At 54.7% G+C, this 25,092-nt stretch overlaps 1 protein-coding gene across 6 annotated transcripts in view; it reads right to left on the minus strand.

Annotated features, from left to right (window-relative positions):
* TIAM1 (TIAM Rac1 associated GEF 1) overlaps window positions 1–25,092 on the minus strand; it is a 149,922-nt gene that overhangs the window by 92,457 nt on the left and 32,373 nt on the right. For 4 of the 6 annotated variants that reach the window (XM_050979712.1, XM_050979698.1, XM_050979710.1 and 1 more), the window contains exon 1: window positions 8,559–8,722. In XM_050979712.1, coding sequence (XP_050835669.1) covers window positions 8,559–8,583 — 25 coding nt within the window. In that variant the 5' untranslated portion in view covers window positions 8,584–8,722. Of the gene's footprint in view, window positions 1–8,558; window positions 8,725–20,192; window positions 20,253–25,092 lie in introns of those variants that run through there. The other 2 variants (XM_050979703.1, XM_050979701.1) reach the window with 2 other exon arrangements.

A 25,092-nucleotide genomic window follows, 5' to 3' on the forward strand; every position in this document is an offset into this window, starting at 1 on the left:
CCCGACAGCCCAGCCCAGGCTCTCAAACTGCTCACATCCACCTAATCCTCTGAGCACTCTCACAGTGCCACAATGGGAATTAAATAACAGCTCTGGAGTGCAGCTACTGAGATAATCACAGCCAGCCCTCCCACCCCCACTCCCAGGGCAACAGCTCGTGCCAACAGGTGGCATTGCAGAGCTCTCGGTCCATCCCCCTGTGCTTCCCTACACACCCCTCATTTTCACCCATTCGACATTCCCAGACCTGGGGGATGTTCATCACACAAGGACAGGGGTATTTCATGCTGAGGGCTCCTTTTTCCCCCGCCAAGATTTTAAATTCCAGAGGATTTCATTCAACTGCAAGGCGAGGATTTTAGCCTGGCTGCCTGACAGCTTTAGTGGGTTGCTCAGTGGTGAGGCTTAACCAAAGCTGTGTCTGAGGAAAAAGGTGCTGGATTAGGGCTCTGCTCCTCAACCCAATTCCAGGGATTCACAGGCAAGAACCTGAAATCTCCTGAGTCTCAAAGCCCCTTTTACAGCCTGAGAAGCTCCTTCCCTCTACCACTGAAAGGAAGCCAGAATAAACCACAGAATGGTTTGGGACCTTTGACACCATCCCTCCCTCCAGGTGAGGTGCCCATGCAGGGGACAGGGGGGTGACAAATATCTCCTCAGACAGCAGGGGCTGTGCTCAGTACGGTGCCACTTCATCAGAAAAGGCCTCTAAAATCAAGAGAAAGGAGTCACAAGCACCTCCAGAATTTGGCTGCTACACAGGGCTTGTGGGACCCACTCAATTGCTCTGGGATAATGCTGCCATAAATTGTAGGTCAGGCACAGTGGAATATGAATCCCTGGCCTCTGGCATTCCTCTACTAGGTTTAAAAAGAGAGGCTGGACAAAGATAATCCTCTTATTGCTCTGTCCATTTTACTAGCAGAGACTCTAAATGTGAAATTTGGTCCAATAAAATAAGATTTTCATTTCCAGGTTCCCAAGAGCTCCAGCTGGGAGTCTCAGTGAGCTCCAGGAGTTGGAGAACTGAGGGCTTTGGGAAGCCCTTTGAGTGGGGAGCTGAGGAAGAGCTGGGAGAGGCTTCCCCACAAGTGGATTGAGTTTTGAGACCTGGGGAGAGCTCTGCTCACGGTGACACGTGGCAGAGCCGTCTGCTGGGAGGCAGGAGCTGCCAGGGAGGCGTCAAGTCTGTCCCTTCTGTCCCCAACTCCAGCTCCGTGGGGATGTGACTCACAGCTCGCTGCAGCCTGAGCCAGGCAAGACATTTCCTTGCCATTTAGACAGTGATTCAGGAGCTCTGTGAGCAACACAGCCCCTACGAGGTTTCATCTCCCTGAGTCAAATCCAGATCTTATTCATAAGAAGAATTTGATGGAAGGGTAATTTTATGTACCTGCTGAAAAGGTTTGGTCCTTGATTCCTTCTCAGCAGTTTTTCATGCTGCCATGACCTCGAAGCACAGATCCACAGAATATCCTGAATTGGAAGGGACCCACGAGGACTGAGTGACTCCTGACCCTGCACAGGACAGCCCAACAATCCCATCACACGCCTGAGAAACACCTGGATGTGTTTCATTTTCCGAAAGCAGGTTAGAGAAAAGTCAGTGGAAGCAACAGGTGGGCAGAGGTTTTGAAAAGCTGCTGCTGCTCCCTTAAGTGACTCATTTTGGGGTTCAACAAGCAAAAAGTGCATTAAAATTTCAAAGGGCTCCTGTACAAAAATAGCTCTGCACAGCTGGAGTGGCTTCAAGTGAGATGCACACTCTGATGAGCAGGTTCAAGATTGCTCTGAAAGAGCTAAATATCTGCAATCTTGTGTGGATGCCAGGTGAGCTGTGCTCCTCCTGGAGCTGCTGAGGGAACAGGGGCCGGGCAGTTAGGTCAAACACAGGATGAGCAAATCAAACCCAACCCTGGGATGAGCACAGCCCAGCCTGAGCAGGTTCTGGGGACCAGCAGGACCAGCCTCTCACCCTGGAGCTCAGACTAGGACCCCATCCCAGGGCAGGGGAGAATGGGCTCACAGGGATGGCAGGTCTGTGTCCTGGCAATGGGGCTGGCTGGAGCCCAAATTAACTCCAAAGGCAATCCCTCAGACTTCTTGTTCCCCTTGCAGACAACGGCTCTCAGCAAAGCACACTGGAACTGTGCAGACTGCAGGGCAGGCTCAGGCTGCACATCTGAAGGAATTTCTCCAGGAAAGGGTGATTAAGCATTGGCCCAGGGAGGTCTGGAGCTCCCATCCCTGGAGGTGCCCAAGGAAGGGCTGGAGGTGGCTCTCAGTGCTCTGGGCTGGGGACAAGGTGGGCATCGGGCACAGCTTCCACCTGCTGATCTCTGAGCTCCTTTCCAGCCTCACGGATTCTGGGATTCTGAGCCTGAGGAAAGCCCCCATGGGATACCATGGCCACTCCTGCCCCCTCTATGAGCAGGGAACCAGCTTCACCCCCAGCCAGGAGCCACAGGAAAAGCCTGGAATCCCAGACTGCTCTGCAGGGGTTATTTTTCCTCTCAATACATGGATTAGCAATTCTGCCTGCCTAACCACGTGCTGTCCAGGAGCTGGGGGTCCTGCTGGGTTCCTTCAAAGCCTTCAGCCCTTTTTGCCTTGCACATTTGTCCTCAGCACCAAACAAACATTTGCTGCAGCACTTTCCATCCATGCTCTGCGTTGCTGAACGATGCAAAAAGAGCACGTTGCACGGACACACTTCCTGCAGTTTGCAAGATGTAGCTGTGCTTTATTCACAGGAGGGCTGTGCTGTCTGCAGGAGCCTTCCTTGTGGGACACCATCCAGCCTGACCACCTTGGGAGCTGCTCAGGGCCCTGCTGGGTCCATCCTGCAGCTGCACCCCAGAGCTCTGGTGTGGGCTGAAACCAGAGCTCCACAGTCACATGAGGATATGTGAGCCTGGGTCCAGGGGCTCACACAAAGCTGGAGCTGTTTTTCCTGTCATCACACACCTGGGACTGGCAATTATTTCGTTTCCATCTCTCTGGTGCTGATGGGGGAATCACCTCCTGCCTCAGGCAGCAGAACAGCCCCAGCTCCCATTTAGAATCACAGAACCATGGAATATCCCGGGCTGGAAGGGACTCACAGGGATCACCAGTCCAGCTCCTGGCCCTGCACAGCCACCCCAACAATCCCACTCTGACCCTGAGAGCCTTGTCCAAAGGCTCCTGGAGCTCTGGCAGCCTTGGGGCTGTGCCCATTCCCTGGGAGCCTGGGCAGTGCCAGCACCTCTGGGGGAAGAACCTTTCCTGATCTCCAACCTAAACTGCCCTGAGAGAGCTCCAGCTGGTCCCTGGGTCCTGTCACTGGTCACAGAGCAGAGATCAGTGCCAGGTTTTTGGCAGGCACAAAGTGGGTCAGCCTCCTGCTCTCCAGCAAAACTAAGTGGCTGCATCTTCCTCCTCTTCACAAATCTCCTCCACCTTTTAATTTCCCTTTTAGAAAACTCTCCATAAACTCCAAACTTCAAGGCATGCTCAGGAAACCATGTCAAGCATAAAGACCTGTTGGAAGCAGTAAACAGGAGCTGAAATGTCATGGATTCACTCAGGTGCCTCCAGGAATGACAGCTCGAAGGAACACATCACACAGTATGACTTTCCAAATTTTTAAAAACCGGGCTGGTAAATTACAGTGATTTATCACTCCACAACAAAGTACACACACACACACAAAAGCACTTCCCAGAAAAAGATTACCAAGCAATCATCCAGATGTTACTGAAGCATTAAGATTAATTTGGAAAAAAAAAAAAATCAGCAAGGAACTGACTCCCACAGGCTTGTTATTGTCATAAATTTTATCCTGCAACCTCCAAGAGCACAGAGTTCTGGACTGTGCCTCAAGCCTTGCTGGCTGTGTGTGTTTCTGCTGCCCACCTCAGAGCTCTTACAGCAGCACCCTCTAACTCACCATGGGGGACCACCAAAGTCAACAAAAACACAACTTTCCTCCCACTTCAGAGAAAAAAAAAAAAAAACCACCAGCTTCTCATTGTTGCAAAGGAAGAAAGAAAAAGCTCCTTTGTTACTGCTAAAAAAACCAGCACAGTCACTTTTCACCAGAACAACCTCTGGCATGTGTTACACATCACCTGCAGCCAGAGCATGCCTGACAGGGGCTCTCAGCCACTGCTGTAATTCCTGCACAGGCATCACCCAGCCATCACACACACCCTGGAAAACTGGAGCACTCCAGCTCCTGCCCAGGGGCCTCTCCCAGGGATCCCCTCACCAGGAGAGGGGGAAACCACTGGCAAAGGGAAGGAAAGCTGGGGGAAAAAAGGCATTCAGGACCAGGCACAACCTTTGGGCTGGCTCTGCCAGACTGTGCCAGTGCTCCTGACTCCTGGAGGTGCCCAAGGGGACACCTGGAGGTGGCACACAGCGCTCCAGGCTGGGGACAAGGTGGACATGGGGCCCAGCTGGGGCTGGCTGACCCCAAGGATGGATCCTGTGAGGTGGCTGCACCCAGCAGCTCCCAGCTCCTTTCCCAGCTCCCTTCCCGGGGTGTCCTTGCGCAATGGGGAGCCTTTGTCTCCTCTGCAGTGTCTGAGGGCCTGGGGCACGCTCTGAACACACCTTCCCCACCCAGGGAATGCAAATGAGCAGCCAGGCAATTCCCAGCTGGGAAGCAGACAGCACAAGGAGCTTTGTTCTCCCAGTGAGAGGGACTGGGCTGGGTGCTCCCCTGGGAGAGCCAGGGCAGGGGGGCTGCTGAGTGTTACAGCAGCACATGAATCCAACCTCCTGCCCCAGTATTTCAGCACTGCCACTGGGCAGTCTAAGGCGTGGAGGGAGATCCTGGCATCCCCCAGAAACAAGGGAAGAAGGTATCAATGCAAAACCTACACACTTCCCTTCTTCTGTCCAACTTCTGCTATTTCAGAGACCCCAAACCACTCTCCGGCTTTGGACAAAATGCTGCAGGAAAGGTCTGGCAACTTCTCCAGCTCCTGCAGCTCTGCCTTGCTGGTGCCCTACACTGCCCAGCTTCATCTTTGGAGGGGACAACATCTCCAGCACCAGCTGAAAGGGACACTTCCCTACACACACAGGAAAAACACCTCTTGCAGAAAGACGCTGCTATTCCAGAGCTGGTTCTGCACTTATCACCCAGTATCACATCCCCTCAACAAGTGACTCATTCTTCTGCACCTCTCAGGAGAAACTGAGCCCATCGCTTCCAAATTGTCTGGATGGGAAAACACAAACAGGAGTGCAGAGCAGCTTTCAGAAGAAAACAACTGTTTCTGCCCCTTCAGAAATAAACACAGCTGCTGCCAAGCCCGTGGCTGCCCACTGGCACCCCTCTTGCCCTTACACCCACAGGAGAGCACGCCCATGGTGACTTCCACATTCCTGTGTCCCCACGGCAGATTTTTGGGCCACGTCCCTGCCTGCAGACACTCGTGCCCTCCCAGCAGGATGTACGTGTGCAGGGTGATTTGTGGTCAGCCCCAGGAGCTTCCAGAGCTGCTGCTCACTCCCTGTAACTCAGGGGCACTCTGGCAATGCGAGGTGACCAGTCTTGCTCAATTGGCACCATGGCACATTCTCTGTGCTCCTCCTAACAAGGGGCACACAGCTCTTCCAGAGAATGCCTGGCCGCTGGTTGAGCTCTGTCACATCACCAGGAGCCTGGGCTCCTAGCTAACCCTAGAACCACGGGATCATCCAGCTGTTCCAGCTGGAAAAGAGACCACTGAGTGCCACCATGGGACATCTGCCTAGACACTACTACAAAGTGCCAGAGCTGAACCACTGCTGCTTTCCCAGTCTCCAGCCTGCCAGCCCAGAGCTCACTGCTGGGAGGACCAAAGGCAGAGTGGGAACTGCTGTGGGTGCTGGAAGCAGGGAGATTCCTGAGGCAAACCAGCAGCAGAGCCCCTTCGTAGGACCAGAGCTCTCCCTGGGCTCAGCCTGCAGGTCCTGCCTGATGGGCACCCCCTTCCCCTGCCCAGATCATTCCTCTGCTTGGCTTTGTGAGGGCTTTTTGAGCAGCCTGAGAACATCACATGCCAGCTCTCATGGCAAGCCTGACTGGAAGCCTCAAGAAGCAATTCCACTAAAAGCACTCTGCAGTGAATCCAGCACCTGTCTGGCAGCCCCAGTGCCGGCTCACAGGGCTGTGCCTCTGGGACACGGCATGCAGAAAGCCTTCACACGTGGAGCAGCACCACAGCTTCCTGCCCCAGCAAGGGAGGAGGGGCTGGCAGCCCCCACAGCATCCCCCCTTCCCCAAGCCCTCTGCCTGCATCCCTCTGGGAACACAAACACGCAGCCGAGAGCGAGGCTGCTGAACCAGGCAGAAGGATGCTCGTGTCTCTTTCCAGCTCACTTGGAATCTGAGATGTCACAAGCAATAAAAACTCCATCCTGCTTCTAGAAACCCCTAACTCTGCTGTGACCTGTGCCTCGGGAGGCACAATGAAAACACGAAGATCTAGGTGGTGAGTTCCCCCTTGGCCCCCTGCTTGTGGCACAGCTGGGCTAATCCCATTCCCACTGCTCTGCGTTCTGACCTCCTTAAACAACCCCATGCGAGGATGTTAAAACACTCTGATCTATAAATAATGTATTCCCCTCATCCAGCAATGGATTACTGAGCCATAAAACTCCCTGGAATGCTCTGCACAGTCGCCAGTTTAACGAAATAATACCCAGGAAGACACATCAGTACAGCTTCATCCTCCTCCTTGATGAATTCCTGCAAAACCTCAATGCCACTGTTACTTTTGCACTGCATTTCGCTTTACAATTAATTATTTAGAAGCTGGTATTTTATTCCAGCGGCCTTTTTTTGTCCCCCATCAAGGACCCTTTAATTTTTTGAGCTAATAACCCTCACAGCTGGGAGAAGACCAGCACTGGGGAGCTCATCAGAGCCAGAGGGAAGCAGTGAGGTGTCTCTGCTTGACGCACACAGTGAGCTCACAGTTTAGCCCAAGCCAACCTGTTGGGAGCTCCCAGTGCTGCCACCTCATCCTCCTGCCCCAGCTTCGGGCAGGAGGATTCCCAGGCATTCCCTGGAGCAGCCCAGTCACTGATCCTGCAGGGAACTAGCTGTGTTTACCTGGGGGCTCCTTTCCAAACAGCCATTACCTACGAGTCAAGCCACGGTGTGTAACTTCATTAGAGACAAACGAGTCTGCTCCAAACACTGCTGCCACTGCAAAATCAATGCTTCTTCTCAACACCAATTCCAGCAGGAGTCCTACCACTGATTTCCCAGAGCAAAAGCATTAAGCTCAAGCCAACGCTTCAATGATGCAGATTTGTGGTTTGGCAGATATTTTTCTGTCAGGCATTTTGGAAAAATGAAGTGCTTCTGCCTCAAAACAAGTTAGGAACCAGCCAGGCACCCTTTAAAGAGCAGGTTCCCCAGGAAGCACAAGCAGGATTTGGGCACCTGATCCCTGAGCTCCGCGTGCCCTGCTGAGCACAGCAATTCGCCACCCCTTTTCCATAATGCACAGATCACTTTAAACTCTGAAAGGATGGGGGAAAAACAGGCAAGCCAGTGGCACCCACCAAACCTGCTCGCTTCGTTCCACGTGTGGAAATGTAAATCCCTCCTGCAATACTCAAACACCATCCAGGGAACCTACAGCCAGCTCAGCCACGGGGCTCTGCTACATGGAACCAAACTCTGAAAGCACATTTGCAACAGCTCCAGAGTGACTTAGCTCCTAGAAAAAGGTATGATCTCCTCTGGCCCGGAGGATTACTCACAGCTGGTGGCTTGCACGGCCCTGAGTCAGGGCTGAACCCTGTCCGTGGCCCTGGGGAAGCAGGAGCCATCCCTGACATTGTCACAGCAGCCCTGGGGACAGCAGGTCGGGCTGGGCAGCCGGGACAGGACAGGAGCAGGGCCAGGAGACAGCCCTGCTGCTCGGGGCTCAGCCCCGATGCTTAGTCACAGTAATTGCAGAGCCAGGGCTCTGTGCTCACATTTCCTGTCACCGACCCAAGAATTAGGCAATTTAGATTCAGAGATAGCACCCGGGATATTAAATAACTTGATAAGGCATCGCTGAAGGAACCAGGAGGAAAATGAGCAGCTCGACAGGGACGAGGCTCCCCCAGTCCCAAATCTTTGGGAGGTGCGAGCCCCCCCAAAAGGGAGCAGCACTGCCCTGCACAGACACCCAGCAGAGCTGCAGTCAAGTTGAAACCTTTCACTGGGCTCATTTTCAACAATTAAAGAGCGTGGCAACCTGTAATTACGGAAAATAAAGCCAGACAGCTGGAGAAGGGAACATCTCCAGTCAGTAACACGATACCACATTTTCTCTCTTAGGGAATTCAGCTGTGAACTCCCCGGCTCCCATTCAGTCAGCTCCGAGCAGCACAAACCCTGGAGAAGCAAACAGCACCTGCGAACCCCACTACACACAACTCACAGAAAGCACCCCCTCTATCCGCACAAGACGGGAATGGGGAGAGGAAAGCCCTCCCGGACACACGGCCGCACTCAGCCCGACGGTGCCGCATCCCCAAGGCGTTTCCCCGGCTCCGGCAGCCCGCCCGGCTCTCACCGCTCATCATCAGCAGCACAAACATCTTCGCCTTTCCTGCCTGCCGAGCCCCAGCCAACGCTAGCAGCGAGGAGGAAGCGCCGGCAGTGCATTCCCCCGCCGCTCCGGAGTGGGTGTAACTCGCGAAGTTTCACGCTGAGATGAGATGGGTCAATTGGGTGTGTTTGAAGGGTTGGGGTTTTGCCATCCCTCCCTTCCTCCCTCCCTCCGTCTCTTCCTCCCTCCCTCTGCTGATTAATTCCTCCCGTCACAGGCTTCAGACGAGCTGCCACTCAGCCCCGCCGGCTCCTGAAATCTGAATTCCTAAGGACATCCCTCCGGGGTGACTTCAACTCACCGGCGCTGCGAGAGCAGCCAAGAACTCCATCCCCGGGAGCCCGGAGAGGCGGCTGGCTCCCGATGCCGGCTGCACAGCCCTCGGGATTCAGCTGTGTTCGCAGGCACCGGCTCACCAGGAGACAGAAAATAAAACATTCTGACCCAGCCTGTGCGTTCTGCCTCTGCCCTCCACTCGCCCAGCACCCCGAGGGTTTCCCTGGTCCGTATGGGATGGTGCTTCTGGAGGGGACTCCTTAAAAACACACCCGCAGCTGTTCCCGGTCAGCTGCCCACAGGTGCAGAAGGTTTTCCAGGATAGGGAATTAGGAATTACATCCATCTGGTTTTACTTAATTCCCTACTTCCACATAACCGTCTCTGGATTAAGATTTGAGCAGCAGCAGCTTCCAGAGCAGGGCTGGCTAATGGTTGCTATAAATAAGAAATACCAACACAAAACCCAGCCCATCTGTATTTATCCCCCAACTTCCCCCTGCACCACGTACATGGGACGAGAAAAACAGGTATGAAACTGCTCTGAAAAAGAAGCAGACAACACAGTCAATATTCTTTACAAGCAGAAATCAAATCAATTAACAAATTAACATCTACAACTCTGCATGGTGCTGCACACATACCGAGTATTGAGCAATACCCCTGCCCTTGCAGTCCAGCCCTCTGCAACCCAGCAGTGCCCACAAGTTGGGAAAAGGACAGAACCACGAGGAAAATAATAAAATAAAAAGGCAACAGGTACGTGCAGGAGCCCGTTTCTGACCCAGGGCTGGACAGACAGCTGTGGCTCTGGAAGGATTTAACAGCTGGAGTGAGGCTGTGGGGTTCCACAGCCTGGGTGCTCAGCAAGGGAGGAGATGATTCTATTTTGGGACAGGGACAAGCTATCAGAGAAGCAATTTGACGTGGCACAGCCATCCTTACAGCCCCCGTGACTAGGAACAGGAGTGAGCAGCGAGTCTGAGCCCACTTCAAACAGCACCTGGGGTTTAACTCCTCACCTCAGATGTTTCCCACACATCCACCCACGTCCAGCACGAGGTCCCCCGTGACCACAGGCACACCCCAGGAGCACCGGAGCGCTGCTCCACCTGGGCAGCAGCAAAGGGCTGGAGGAGGGATGGGATCAGACACTGTTTGGCCTGGGCACCACTCAGCAATCCTCAGCACTGTGGTGGATTTAAACCCCGAATGAGCGAACCAGCAGCTCCCATTGCCGACAAACAAACGGGAGAGCAGCTTTCAGCGCTGGGAACTCGCAAACCCCGAGCAGACGAGCAGGTTTGGCGAGCCAGCCGTGACTCAGAGGGCCACGGGGGCTGCTGTGCCTGCCCTCTGCTGTGCCTGCCCTCTGCTGTGCCTGCCCTCTGCTGTGCCTGCCTGCGGGGCCGCTCGGGCTCGGCCCGCTGGAACAGGGCACAGCTCCCACACCGCCCAGGGACCGCTGCCATCCGACTGGGATCGCTCCCATCGCAATAGGATCACTGCCATCAGAGTGGGATCGCTCCTGTCAGAGTGGGATCACTCCCATTGGACTGGGATCAGAGCAGGATCGCTCCCATTGCAATAGGATCACTGCCATCAGAGTGGGATCACACCCATTGGACTGGGATCAGAGTGGGATCGCTCCCATTGCAATAGGATCACTGCCATCAGAGTGGGATCGCTCCCATCGCAATAGGATCACTGCCATCAGAGTGGGATTGCTCCTGTCAGAGTGGGATCACTCCCATTGGACTGGGATCAGAGCAGGATCGCTCCCATCACAATAGGATCGCTGCCATCAGAGTGGGATTGCTCCTGTCAGAGTGGGATCGCTCCCATTGAAGCAGGATCGCTGCCATTGGAACGGGATCACTGCCACTGGAGTGGGATCGCTACCGTCACAGCAGGATCACTCCCATCGGAGCGGGATCTCTCCCATCAGAGTGGGATTGCTCCTCTCAGAGTGGGATCGCTGCACTGGAATGGGATCACTGCCATTGGAACAGGATCACTGCCATTGGAACAGGATCACTGCCATTGGAACAGGATCACTGCCGTCAGAGCGGGATTGCTCCCATCGGAGTGGATTGCTCCTGTCGGAGTGGGATCACTGCCCTGGAACGGGATCACTGCCATTGGAACAGGATCACTGCCATTGGAACGGGATCACTGCCGTCAGAGCGGGATTGCTCCCATCGGAGTGGGATTGCTCCCATCACAATAGGATCACTGCCATCAGAGTGGGATCGCTCCCATTGGAGCAGGATCATTCCCATCGGAGCAGGATCACTCCCATTGCAATAGGATTGCTGCCCTTAGAGTGGGATCGCTCCTGTCGCAACAGGATTGCTCCCATTGGAGGGGGATCACTCCCATCGCAATAGGATCGCTGTCACTGGAGTGGGATCCCTCCCATTAGAATGGGATCGCTGCCGTAGGAGTGGGATCACTCCCATCAGAACCGGATCTCTCCTACTGGAACAGTATCACTGCCATCAGAGCGGGATCGCTCCTGTTGGAATGGGATCACTCCCGTTGGAACAGGATCTTTCCCATCGCAATAGGATCGCTGCCATCAGAGTGGGATCTCCGTGGGGAGAACAGGCACTCCCAGGCCTGGCCCTGGCTCCTGGCCCTGCTGACACACAGGGACACTCCCTTTGGATGTGGGCTTCCTCCGAGGGCACGAGCCAGCTGGTGTGAACAGCCCTGTGCCAGCCAGGAACTACCAAACCTGCTGGGAGACAGCCCGGTGTGTTCTGCCTGGAATGGCCCAGCTCTGAGAGGAGTGGGATGGAATGGCAGGAATGGCACCTCCAGCAGCTCCCAGCAGCAGCCCTGAGCTCTGCCCTGTAGCAGGGCACAAAACAACCCTCTCCTCCTCAGCTGAGCAATGACACCACCGGGAAAGGTCTCTTCTCCTTCCATCCTTCTGGCAGGATGAATCCCACCTGAATGGAGAAGGTTTAGGTCAGCCCTCCAGGGGGGATGCAGCTCCTCCTGAGGGGCAGCTCTGACCTCTGCTCCCTATGACAGGACCCAGGAACGGCTGGAGCTGTGCCAGGGGAGGGTCAGGCTGGATATCAGGAAAAGGTTCTTCCACTGCCCAGGCTCCCCAGGGCATGGGCACGGCCCCACAGAGCTCCAGGAGCCTTTGGAGAGCTCTCCAGGGATGCCCAGGGTGGGATTGCTGGGGTGTCTGTGCAGGGACTGAGATGGGACTGGTTGGTCCTTGTGGGGCCCTTCCAGCTCGGGAGGTTCTGTGACTCTGTGAAGCTTCCAGGGAGGTTCTGGCTCCCCAAACACGGATCCCACCACAGAGGCCAGAGGAGGAAGGTCCCAGAGCACAGCCCTTCTCTGTGGTGGAAGGAAGGAGACACAACCCAGGTCTGTATCCTGCATAAAGGTGTTTCTATCAACCCTAATTAACATCCTGGGCCTCTCACACCCTGGCACACCTGCTAATTAGCAGGCATGAGGAGTTCATATCATTTTAACAATGGATTAGCACTTGGGGCAGAGGAGAGGGAGGCACTGCAGCCCAGTGAGTCACCCTGAGCGCAGCAGCAAGGTGAGATACGAGGAGCATCTGCCCCGCTCACACTGGGCTCTGCAGACCGTATCTCCTTAAGTAAGGCTTACTTTACAAAGCCAAGGTGCTTCAAAAATTCATGATTCTATCTGTCCTATTTTTCACCTGCACACGCAGGTGGCCTCGGAGGAGCGTTCTGCCTCCACCACCCAGACAGGTGGAGCCAGTCCGGGTCCTTCTGCGAGTCATGTGGAGTTCCTGAGGTGATCATCACCCCCTCTGATCAACCTGGGGCCCACCAGCACTAATCATCCCTCAGGAAATCCCCAGGGAACACCAAGGAGCTGATTGCAGGCCAGTTCTGCTGCTTCTCCAAACATCCCGCAAGCACAGATGATGTTGGGCACACGTCACTGGGACACTGGTGCCCTTTTCCAGGGAATCCTGGAAAAACTGCAGCCCTACACACATAACCTGGCCTTCCAAGTTCCCTGTGGATGATGTGGCCAAGCCATGCACTGGCTTCCACCCTGGAATCCCACTCTGTGTGTGGAATCCCACTCTGACACACCTGGCAGGAGCAAAGCGTTGGGACAGTTTGGCTGGAGCCACCCTGTATTCAGTCATAAACTGAAGAAGAAAGTTGACTTGGCTGCATTGTTTTTTTTGAAACCTCAGCTTTCAACCTCTGTGAAGCAGCACCTCACTGATGGAAAACCATCACCCCACCATCAGAATTGTTTCTACCCCCTCAAATTGATGTTTAACACTGCCTGCCTTCGCTTTGTCCAACAAAAACCTGCAAACCAACACCTGGCAATTACAGAACATTAATGCCATGAAAAGTTATACTGGGTTGAATGTATCCACACTCCCTGCTATCAGAAAGGTTCTCTCAGCCTCATGTTTCTATTTGGGATTAGGAAGGGAGCTGTGAAAGGCAAGTATTGTTCAGTCACAAATAGTTCCCTTTCAGCCTCTACAGAAGTCAGGTAATGAATTACAGGAGGGTTTTTTTCCCCTTTGGAGAGGTCAGCAGATATATCAGCTCCTGGGAAAGCTGATCCCTGCTGTGTGGCTACAAGGGGAGCTGAAAAAGGCCCCTAATGAGCTCCAGGGAGTGGATGGTGGCAGCGAGCCAGCACCTCTGCCTGCGAAACCCAGACAAGTGACAAGAGGCAGGAACCACCTCTGGCCCAAGCACAACTTGGAATTTCAGGTTTTGGCTGGCAAATTTAAGGGTTTGGCTTTGCAGACACCCGAGGGACCCCCAAGGACCATCCAGCCCTGTACAGACACCCCAACAATCCCACCCTGGGAGAGTTATCCAAAGGTTGGGCAGAGCTGAACAGAACAGGGCCTGCTTCCTTTTTCCACAGGAACGCTCAAGGAGGAACATTTTACTCAAGACCTCTAATGCAAACACCTCCTCTCACATTTTTTTTTTAAAGCAGGCAGTAGCTGCTGTCATTCTCATGCTGCGTTCTGACACACTTGCACCACATCCCTGCCAATAGTTTTAATTTCATTGGGAAGAGCAGCTCTGAGCGAGAGTGACAAGCTGCACGCTGCTGACGAGGCTGTCAAGTGATGGATAATGCAGCTTTAACTTTAGCTGTCAAAACTTTTCAGCACTAAAAATAGGTATCACAAGCTTCTGGACTCGCTGCACTGAGGCATTAAACACTCAGGATATTGACACCCTCAGCCACTCACAGCTGAGCAAAACCAGCAATGTGTGATGGGCAGCAAAGGTCCCTGACTTTTACTTATTTGGAGAAGAGGAAAACAACACACTACAAGGCAAAATCTCCTCTCCACGCTGGCCAAAGCAAAGACAGGAGGCTGCACACACACCTTGGAACAGAAGAGCTCAGTGTAGGATCCAAACCTGGGCAAAGACAGAGAGAAAGGAAGGGAACAGCTGGGAGAGAAACTCTTGTACCTTGTTATCCCAGCTCCTGGTCCAGGTCCCACAGAAAGGGAGGGCAGAGATCTTCCCATGGCAGCTCCTCCTGTCCTGCCCTTCATCCCTCACCTGCCCCTGCCCAGCAGGAAAGGGCACAGAGCTGTGAGGCTGGGAAGGATGGGAAAGCAGGGAAGAGCAGGGGGTTTTCCAGAGGGATGAGATTTCCATGGAAGGGGTGAGTCCTCCCCAAGCAGTGACCCATGGATGGACACCAGCAGCAGCTCACCAAAGAGGTCAGAGGTTTTGTGGGTCAGGTGGGAGAGGAGGAGGGGGATAAAGAGGCACCATTTACAAACCAAATCCAGCTTTTTTTATTCCCTCTGAGGTGCTGGGATGACAAGCACAGGCAGGGCTGCCCCTACATTAGGCCAATATTTATGGCAGAAAGAAAATGAAGTGTCATAAGGAATTACTAATTAGATGTTATCATAACCCTGTGTACAACTGAAGCAGCACTCTGATGTGCTTTGTAAATAATTAGCAAATTAACTTCCACGATGCTCTGCAAGGCAAGTGTTATCCTCATCTCCTGCATGGTCCTGGTGGAATAAAAGACACTTTGGGCAGATTGTTCCCCTGCCCTGGACAACTGCAGAGCTGCCCAAACACAGGGAGGGGACACCAGGGAGGAAGGGACAAAAGGAGGCTCAGGGGGACCTTGGGGCTCTGCACAGCTCCCTGCCAGGAGGGGACAGCCAGGGGGAACAGGGACAGGAGGAGGGGAATGGCCTCCAGCTGGGCCAGGGTGGGCACAGCAGGAATTTCCCCATGGAAAGGGTGCTCAGGCACTGGAACTCTCCCAGGGAGGTTTGGAGAGCCCATCTTGGAGGTGTCCCAGGAACTCCTGGATGTGGCACTCAGTGCCCTGGGCTGGGGACAAGGTGGGCATAGGGCACAGCTGGGACTCCATGGTCTCAGAGGTATTTCCCAGCCTAAATGATTCTGTGATTCCATGATTCCTCCTCGGGTGCTGGAGGCAGTAACTGAGAGGGGAATGCTCTCCACTCCCAGCAGAACCAAAGGAAACAACTGTGAGCAGCTGCTCCTTCCCTGCCCATCCAATTGTCAATTGGCAGGAGGGTGCCACAGGTGTCCCTGTGTGTCCCTGCTCCCTCCTTGTCCCACCCCAAGGGAGGCTCCCAAGGGAGCAGGGACCAGAGCAGCACCGCAGCCACCCGCTCACAGCCTCCTCCAGGTGTCCCTGGCACCTTCCCCCGCCCTGTGGAGCCGACTGGCACATCCCAACCCCAGAGACTCCCTGGGCAGCTCGGTGCCAAGAGCTGGGAGCAGGGAGGGGAGGGGAGGGAGCCCAGGGAAGAGGGCAGGAGCAGCCGGATGCGCGCTGGAACGAGGCAGACTCGCGCCCCTTTTAGATGTGCTGCACAAAAATAAACGATGCTGCTTGACTGCACATGTTCTCATTTTTAGAAAACAAGCTCCAATTTACTCCTCCTATTACAGCCAGATGGTTTGAAAAGGAAAAAAAAAAACACCCAACAGATCTCCCCTCAATGTCACCTCAATGAAAAGATTCCTGACCTGGTTTCAAGCTCCCCGGCCCAGGGCAGGGCACAGGGAGCACACTGTGAACACCTCTCTTGGGGGCCCTGACCCAAAGCCCCCGGGGGGAGCAGAGATCTGCACCTCAGGTGCTGCCCAGAGGGCCACCAGCACCGACTGTCACAGGCTGACTCAGGGATAGAGCCATTCCAGCTGGCACAACTGGACTGACCACATCTCTCACTGCCTCCCCTGCTCCTCCTTTCCTACTCACTGGTTCTAAGCTGCCTTGAGGGGTCTTTTTCCTTCTTAAAACTGCCATCAAGTTATTTAATTGAAAGAGCAACACAGCTTTCCATGAAAGCAAATGCTGATTTCCAACCCTCCCTTATTTACCCTCCCCTCATTCAAAGCCACGCCACAACATCCCAAATAATTCCATTTCCCTGTCTCTGTTTGCCAGCGCTGTGCTGCTCAGCAGCACAAACCCTTCATTCCAAAGCACAGTTTGCATCCCTCTGTGGCCTCTGCCAGGCACCCACAGTGGTGCACCCTGTTCCAGTGGGACACAGGGAACCACTGGCACAGCAGCTGGGACACACCGAGATCTCCTGGCAAAAAGGGAGGTGGGATCAGGTTCTCAGGAGAGCTTGAGCTTGCTCCACCACTGGAAGGTTCAAACCCTGGAGAGGAGCCTGCTTTGGTCCCAGAGCTGATCCTGCTTTGGGAGGACCCCACCTGACTGACAGGGTGACCCCAAGCTCAGAACTCCCCAAACACATCCCAAATGCCCAGGACCACCCATGAGGCAGAGATCTCGACCAGGGAACACCTTTAAACAATGACTCTTGTCCATGGCCAGCAGGACAAGGACAGGACAGGCAGAACAAGTGCAAAAGAAAAGCATGGAGCAACTGGAGGCATCTTCTCTGAACTGCAGTCAGAAGCCTTTGGCTATCTTTTGGTACCAGCACATTTAAAACAAAACAAAGAGCCTCTTAAACCTTGTTCCAAACTACTTTTTGGAGCAGCCCTGACAGACAGCAGCTGCACACTCACCTCTGGAAGGGCTTTAGAGTCTCACCTGAGCCTGCACCCTGCAGTGCCACTGCTGTGTGAGCTTGCCTTCTGTGCAAATGTGAGGCTGGAGGCTCAGAGAGCCATCCCTGCTCTGAGTGACCCCTGAGACTGAGAGTTCATGCACAGAGTAACTTCTCCAGCAAGCTCAAGGGCAGAGACCCTCCCTGTTCCTGGCAAAAGCCTTGCATTCTGAAAATCAGAATAGTTCCAGAACTGCTGATTGCTTTTCCTCATTTGTACTTTTGGGGTTTATTTTAAAGTCCTGCCTGTTCCTCCTACTTCTTACGAGGCTTTTCAGCATTTGTCTGTTACTTGGCTGCTAAAGCCAGCTTTAGGATTAAACACAACATTTGGGAGGGGGGCTCCAATGCTGCCTGCTGTCACTGCTCCAGCTCTGAGATCTGCTGAGGGCAGATCCTGCCCTGTGGAAGTCTGTGACCAAAGCTGTTTTCCCTGGGTTCTGCTCCCCCCAAACACACCAGACAGGCGTGATTAATGCACAGGGCATGGCATGGGTGGTGCTGCAGGGGCACTGAAGCTGCAGTAAACAGGCAGGGAGAGCCAGAGCCCTGCAGAGGAACAGAAGAGCTCAGTTTCGGGGGCTGCACTGATTGCCCAAAAGCAGAAGTGTGCTGAGGCATGTCGAGAATGCTGGGCTGGGTCCCTTGGAGAAATGGCTTTGATAAGGTGGCCCACTTCCCCCAGTGCAGCCAGGCTGGGTCACAGGAGGGAACTGCCCGACAGAAATAACCTCGTTCCTCATTTTGGGGTGCTGCAGAGCTCCCCTGAGCTGAGGCCAGGCCAGCTCAGAGGGTGTGAGCATCCCTCCCCTCCCAGTTCAGTAACACCCCTGGGGAGGCAGAGTGGGCACAGGAAAGCTCAGGAGGGCTCCTGCTCCCCATCAGGGGATCCAGAGCCTCTCCAGGAGGAGCTTCCTCTTCCTCCCTCCTCCTTCCCCCCTGGTCCCTACAGCAGGTGTCCCCTGGGACATCAGCTTGCAGGACACCAGTGGAGAAGCTCTAAAAGCAAAGCAGCACAGCCCCAGAGCTGGCAAGGAAAGCTCAAACCAAGGGTGTCCATCTATTACTGCACTCTTCTGATGGCACTGCTGGGACAAAGAGAGCCAAACAGGCTCCAAGACACCTCCTTCCTCCCAGAGCTCTCCAAAAGTGACCACATCAGGGCTGCCACATCCTGCCTGCCTCTTCCAGCAGCCTGGCTCCCAAAACACAGCAGGCCCAAACACCACAATTTTATTTTCTGGCCACTTTGGCTCCCTGAACTCGCTCGCTGTGCACGGAGCAAAGCCCTGGTGCTGCTGCAAGGAGGGGAGGGGAACACATGGCCCTGATTAAAAGGCCAGCTCAGGCTCAGAGCCACTTCTCCACCACTGGCAGGGAAGCACAGGAGGGAATTGGGGCTGGAGTAGGGTGAACCAGGTGCACAACACACGGGTTACACTCTGCATCAGGACCTGGGGCTGATCCACAGCCACTGGCCCCTGCGGGTGGTTCAAGCTAAAAGTGCTCGAGATTTGCTCTTACAAAACCCAGACAAGCACAAAACCATCACACATGGTATGTCCCTCCCAAAACTGGGGGAAAAAGGGGTTAACTTCTGTGTTTGCCATGGAAGAAGCACCAGGCTTCAGGGCAGCAGCCCCTGTGGCACCAGTCAGTATTTGATAGAACAGAGACGATCGACTCAAGACCGACGCCGCTTCCAATCCTCTACTCGACCTCACCGCGCCGAGCCCACCCGCGCCGCGCACAGCACCGCGCCGAACGAGCCGCGCCGCGCCGCGCATCCTCCGCGCCTCTCCGCGCCGCGACGCGCACCGCGAACTCGCCTAGCGCCGCGCCCTCTCACTCTCTCTCGACTAGCCTCGCCCGCTACGCGCTCCTCTCCCCGCCTTCCCTTCTCAGCTCCTCGCCGACTCCTCGCCTCGCCTACACGCGTCTCGCATACTCTACCCCGCGACCGCGCCTCCTACGCGTCTACGCGCCGCGCACCTCCTACTCTCGCCTAGCACCTCGCTCATCATGCGGCAGAGAGAGCATATACCATCTAGCACATCCTCTCTCCCATCCATCGTTCTGTTGTTTTGCCTTAAATGCACTGTGGTTTATGTCCTCAATAAAAGCCTGTGCATATCTTTCCAACTTAAACGTGGATTGGAACCTCGGGATTACTGCCCTGGCAGAATTAACGTATTAGACATTAAAACCATAACATTTCATTATCCATTGTAAACCACATGTGCCTTCCCCCTGGGGAGACTGGAAATATCACCCAGTTTCACTGTCATTTTCTGTTAACTGGCTGCCCTGCCACATGTTCACACAGTGGCACGCTCACTCTGATGCTACAGCCCTCCTCTGGTTTCATTCCTCTTCCTTTATGACGCTGACATTTTTTAAATCGTGTTTTTCTCCTCTGTTTCTGTCTCTGTGAAGGCACCGCACTACAAAACCACTGGGCTGGAAAAAAAATAAAACAACAAAACTTATCCTAGAACTAAAAAACAGCTCCTATTTGTCTAGCTGGAAACACACCATAACCTGATGTCTGGAACAGAGGCAGGAAAACCTCAAACACAACAGGGCAAGGAGACTCAGACTCATTTATGGGCTCTGTGGTCGGGAGGGAGGCACTGAAGGACAGAGTCTCTCCTCTCTGCTGTTCAAACTCCCTGCACTGCTCCCTCTGAGTGCCACTCCAGAGATGTGCACACAGCACAGACATTCCCTGCGAGGTCAGAAGGCAGGAGCAGCACACACAACCCCCCCCAGCAGGAAGGGGCCAGCTGGCAGCAATTTGGAGTGACCACACAGGGGAAGTGTGGCCAGGAACAGGGGCCACAGAGGAGCCTCTGCAAGCCTGGGTCACCCTTAGAGTGCAACTTCCAGGCTGCCCCAAATCTTCTTGTTTAATCAGTTTTGTATCTTTGCAAAGATTAGCGACCGACTGTCCCGATTTAGTGCTGCCACGTTCCTTAAACATTCCTGGCCTTGCTGGCTTGGATAAAACATGCAGCTGCTGACAGGGGCTCTCACATAAACATTCCACTCTGCAGCTCCAAGAATCCTGAACGTTTTTATTCCCAAGAGACCACTGGTTTTATTCCCCATCCTGCTGGGGGCTGTGCCCCAGGACACGGAGGGGGAAGGGAGGTGGGCAGAGCAGGAGCTGCAAACACACACACACACCTTCACCAAATCCAGCCCTTACTCACACGAGGCTGTCACAGCAGCAGACAGGACCAAAGGGAAACATTGGCTGTCCCACGTAGCTCCTGGAATAAGAAAGGGAAATTGAAAGGTCAGCTTGAAGCACCCACATACACAGAGATGTTCAGCTGTGACCCCCTGAAACACCCCCCAAAAACACCCCTCAGCCAGGCTTTTATCACTGACCCAACCTCAGTCTGTTAGTGCAGGGGGGAACAATTCAAACCCCAGCTGCTCCTCCCTGTTTGTGCTTGCCAGAGCCACAGAAGCCAGCTGAGGAGGTTTCCCTTCGCTCTGCCGTCGGTCAGCCCCAGGCTCTGAGGGCTGCAGGCAGCATTTCCTTTTCTAAAGCATCTCTCTCCACTGGCCTTGGGTTCAGCTAGCTGTAGCCCTGCCCCTGAGCTGCAGTTTTACAAAGCCTGGCTCCCAGTGCAGTGCTCTCAGCAGAATTACACTCAGGGTTGGTGTGGATCCCCCAGAGAGGGATCAACAACCTGGAAGCACTGGCAGAGGTCTCAGGTAGCAAAACAGAATGGATTAATAAAATAAACCCCTGGAATGCCTGCACAAGCAGTAAAAGGTCACTTATCCCCAGCAAATATCCCCCCCCCACGCTGCTCAGGAGTGCACTGACAGCTCCCACCCAGCAGAGATTTCAGATTTCCTCTGGCTCTTCCCCCCCACCAGGGCTTCCCAGGATCTGGGGGAGGCAGAGCCTGCTGACAGCTCCTTATGGCAAATGCTTGTTCTCCCAGAGCAGGGGAGTGGGAAGAGCAGGGCATCCCTTGGCCAAGCCCCACGGAGCCCTCGGAAGCCCTGGCAGCTCCGAGGGCTGGGCATGATGTAACAGCACCAGACATCTGCCAAAGAAATCAGCCAGCTCCAACATGCCCTGCTCCAAAACTGCACAGCAATTCCCATTCCAGAGCAGGAACTGCACTGGGGCTCAACACCCTCTCCAGCAGATCCCTCTGCACAAGGAGAACCTGTGATCCTTGTCGTGGATGTCAGCCCCCGAAGCTGGGAAATCGCTCTGCTCCTGGGGATCAGGGAATTTAAAATCCAACAAGTTGGAATGTCCTGATGGGTTTGGTAACTTGAACCCCGGGAGGAAACACCTGCTCTGTTTTATCCATCCATAATTCCATGGCAATGGCCTTGTGCTCGTGGACAATCCAGCAGCCAGAGAGCTGGGAAAGAGAGGAGGGAGCTGCCAGGAGCAGCTCTCCAAAATCCACCAAACCCAACCTGAGCTCCTCCACCCTGACCCTTGCAGGGACACCCGTGCACCCCAGCAGGGATTTGGGGTCACAGGACACCTCCCCTCTGCCAGCAAATAATTGTCCAGGTTTTTATGGAAAATTAAATTTTCTGGGATCTCACAGGGCAGAACAGGCACAGCCAGAAAAAAGGGATTTTCATCAAAAACCCAGCAACAGTTGGATGTAGCCATTATCCCAGAGATGTCCTTGGTGGAGTGCCACAGGATGAAGCCCTGGCTGGAGGAAGGGCCCATGAAACCTGGTGAATACTCACTCAGTGATCACCTCCTGCAAGCAGGAAGGAGGGAAGAGCTCCGGGAGAGCTGTGTGGGTGAGCAAGGAGCTCCTGGGAAAACTCAGACACAAAAAGGAGCCTTTCAGAGGCTGAAAGCAGAGACAGGCAGGCTGGGAGAGGGACTGGCCCAGCAGCCAGGTTGGACAGGGCTTGGTGCAGGTGTGGGGAAGGTGTCCTGTGGCAGGGGCTGGAATGGGATGGGATGTGCAGCTGAACAGGGTGTGGAACCAGAGGGATTGTGTCTGTAGGGAGCTCAGGACAGGCAGATTAGCCAACACTTCTGGGAAACTTTACCCTGGGAAGGATATGGAGATCAGCCTGAAGTCTCAGCTCCTGCTGGGCTGAGTCCTCCTCACTCAGATGGGCAGAGCTGTTGCTGTGCCACGATTAAATCTGAGCTGATTCCCAGGGCTGGGCCAGGCAATTCCCCTTCCCAGCACCCCTGGAGGGGTGTGGAGAGCCCTGAGGAGAGGCTGTGCTGGCCCAGAGCTGGGCTGGGGATGCAGCAGCTGCCCAGAGCCTCCACCACCAGCACCCTGTGCTCAGCACAGACAGGTCTGCCAGGACCTGGGCACCCAACACTGCTGGGTGCCCAAAAACCCTCCTCCCATCCCAAAAAACCCTTCCTCCCATCCCAAAAAATGCTCCTCCCAGCCCAAAAAACCCTCCTCCCATCCCAAAAAACCCTCCTCCCAGCCCAAAAAATGCTCCTCCCAGCCCAAAAAGGCCTCCTCCCATCCCAAAAAGGCCTCCTCCCATCCCAAAAAGCCCTCCTCCCATCCCAAAAAACCCTCCTCCCAGCCCAAAAAATGTTCCTCCCAGCCCAAAAAGGCCTCCTCCCAGCCCTGTCCCATCACAAATGCCTGTCCCCAGGCAGCTCCCAGGGACAGGAGGCATTTCCCTCCCTTGGAGAGCACAAGGATGGACACATGGTTCAGGAATCCTTCCAGGCAGAGCTGTCCTGTAATTCCCACTGCATCACAGTCCTCTCAGGGAAGGAGACCAAGGCCAGATCAGGCAGACAGGCTCAGCTCTGGCAGCTCCTAAGCTTGGCTTAAATCTGTATTTCAGCAATATGTGTTTAACACAGCGCTGGGGATGTGCAGAGTTTCCAATGCATCTCTTGAAAGGGGAGCAGAAAAACAAATCAAAGTGTTGCCAAAAGGACTCAGTTTTCCATGAAAACTAACAGAAGTTCAGCTACAAGATCTACAGAGTGTTTTTCTTTAGTGTGAGGAGAACCTGTGATCCCCAGCTACCCCCAGGTCAGAGCACTGATGTTCTCTCCCCCCAGGAGCTCCAGCCTTCTCAGGATCTCTTTTGTCTTATCTACAAAAGCCTTTCCTTCCCTTTTGCTGCTCTGGAGGCTCGCAGGGAAACCCCAGCATCCCCAACCACTGCTGCAAATCCCCAGTTCCCTCCCTGCTTTGAGCATGCCCTGATCCTGGAAAACATGTAACTCCAACTCCCCAATCCTATTACACTGCTCCCAGCATTTGTACAGCAGAGATTGAGCTCTTAGCTCTCCACTGCTTGATCTCTTCCTGCCTCTGCCAGGGCAGAAATCATCTCAGGCTACAGAGGGCTCACATCCAAATGCTTCTCCTGTCTTTGCTTCAAATCTGGGGGGAAAAGCTCCCTTGGCTGCTGTGCCTCCTCCCAGGAGTGGGGAAGCCCTGTCCCACTCCCAAGGATCCTGGTGGCTCCAGAGGTGACAGGTCTGACCAGCTGGAGGGCCAAGAGCAGAGATGGCAAATCAAACCAAGATCAGAAATCCCATCCCAAACTGAGCCCCAAAGCCCACCTGCCCCTGGACTCATCTCCCAGGTGCTGCTGTCAGCAGGCTGAGCCAGCACCGAGCCCTCCCTGTGCCTCAGCACACACACACCTGAGCCCCAGGAGCAGGGCTCCCACAGGACAGGTGTGCAGCTCTGAATCACCTCCTCCTCCTCCTCCCCAGCCCTGACACCGGCTCCAAGGCTGCTCCCCATCCACCTGCAGCTCCCCCTGCCCTGTGCTCTTGCCCAACCCCTGTCTCTCAGCTCACATCCCACCTCCAGCACCTCCTGTCTGCTCATGCCTTACTCCTGGCTGCCTTGGCCAGCAGGGCCCTGCTATCTCTGTGAGAACATCAGCCCAGCTCCTGCCTCCTGCTGAAAGGCTGGCACGGCCCAGGGGGCAGGCAGGGCTCTCCAGACACAGCTCTGGCTTCCAAGGGGAACGGCCATTCCCAGGAACTCGCACAGCTTCACTCAGGACATCACCCTGCAGGCAAACAAAGCCCTACAACATTCCTGGGAGAGAGCCCAGCTCTCTCCTCTGGAAAACACCTTCTCCCCACCCTGGACTCCTCTGGCTGGGCTGTTTGGCTCTGCAGCCCCTCACCCCTGCCCCACCACTTCCAGCATCCCTTCCTCCTCCTCCTCCTCCTCTCTGTTCCATCTGGCCTTTCCTAGCCCAGCCTTTGTCCTGCCCTTCAGGCACCTCTGATCCCCTGCCCTCTCCCCACCCTGCTCCCTCCAAGCCCTGCAAAGTTTAGGAACACGTCAGAGTTCCCAGAGGGAGAAGTTTACAGAAGAGCCCTTGAGAGTGTGCTGGCTGGTTTGGTTTCACACAGAGCTCACACCTGGCTGTGACTCGCTCCTCTCCTGTCACCCAGCCCACCTTTGCTCCAGGAAAACCTGCACAGGGGCTGTGCCTGGGCTTTCTGCTCTGCTCAAGCCCATGGAGCAGCACAGCCTTGCCCTCCCCTGCCCTCCCTGCCCTCAGTCTGCCCCTCTGGAAGAGCCCCTCTGCAGGTGCACAGCAAGCAGATCAAAGAGGGAACCCTGCCCTCTGCTTCCAACCAGCCTCTCTGCTGTGCTGCTTCCCTCCCATCCCTGCTCCTTCTGCCCCTGCCCACAGCCCTGGCCTTCCACCAGCAGGAATATTTCATCAGTGCCTGTCCCTCTCCTCCCTTTGGCTTTTCCTGTGGCAGGGCAGCAAGCCCTGAGGTGTGCCAGGGCTGGCACAGCCCTGCTCCGGGATGGCACAGCAGCACACAGGAAGGTGGCAGTCTGCTCCAGATCTGTTTATACACACACACACACACACAGGAATGCTGCTAAGTGCTTTCTGAGAGGGAGGTGGGACCAGAGAGCTCCTCTAACCTACACAATCCTACCATTCTGTCAGCCTCTTGTAAACAAAATATCCCAGGCTGGAGCTGGAGCAGGAGCTGGAGCTCTGCTCACTTGGCAGCACGGCAGGCAGGTCTGGCAGCTCCCTCCTCAGAGCCAGCCCAACTCAGACAGGACCTCCAAGGTCTCTTTCCAGTGCTCCACCTCTGGAAATCCTCCCAGGGAAGGA

This window comes from Serinus canaria, chromosome 1, assembly GCF_022539315.1.
Source record: "Serinus canaria isolate serCan28SL12 chromosome 1, serCan2020, whole genome shotgun sequence".
NCBI classification, from domain to species: domain Eukaryota; kingdom Metazoa; phylum Chordata; class Aves; order Passeriformes; family Fringillidae; genus Serinus; species Serinus canaria.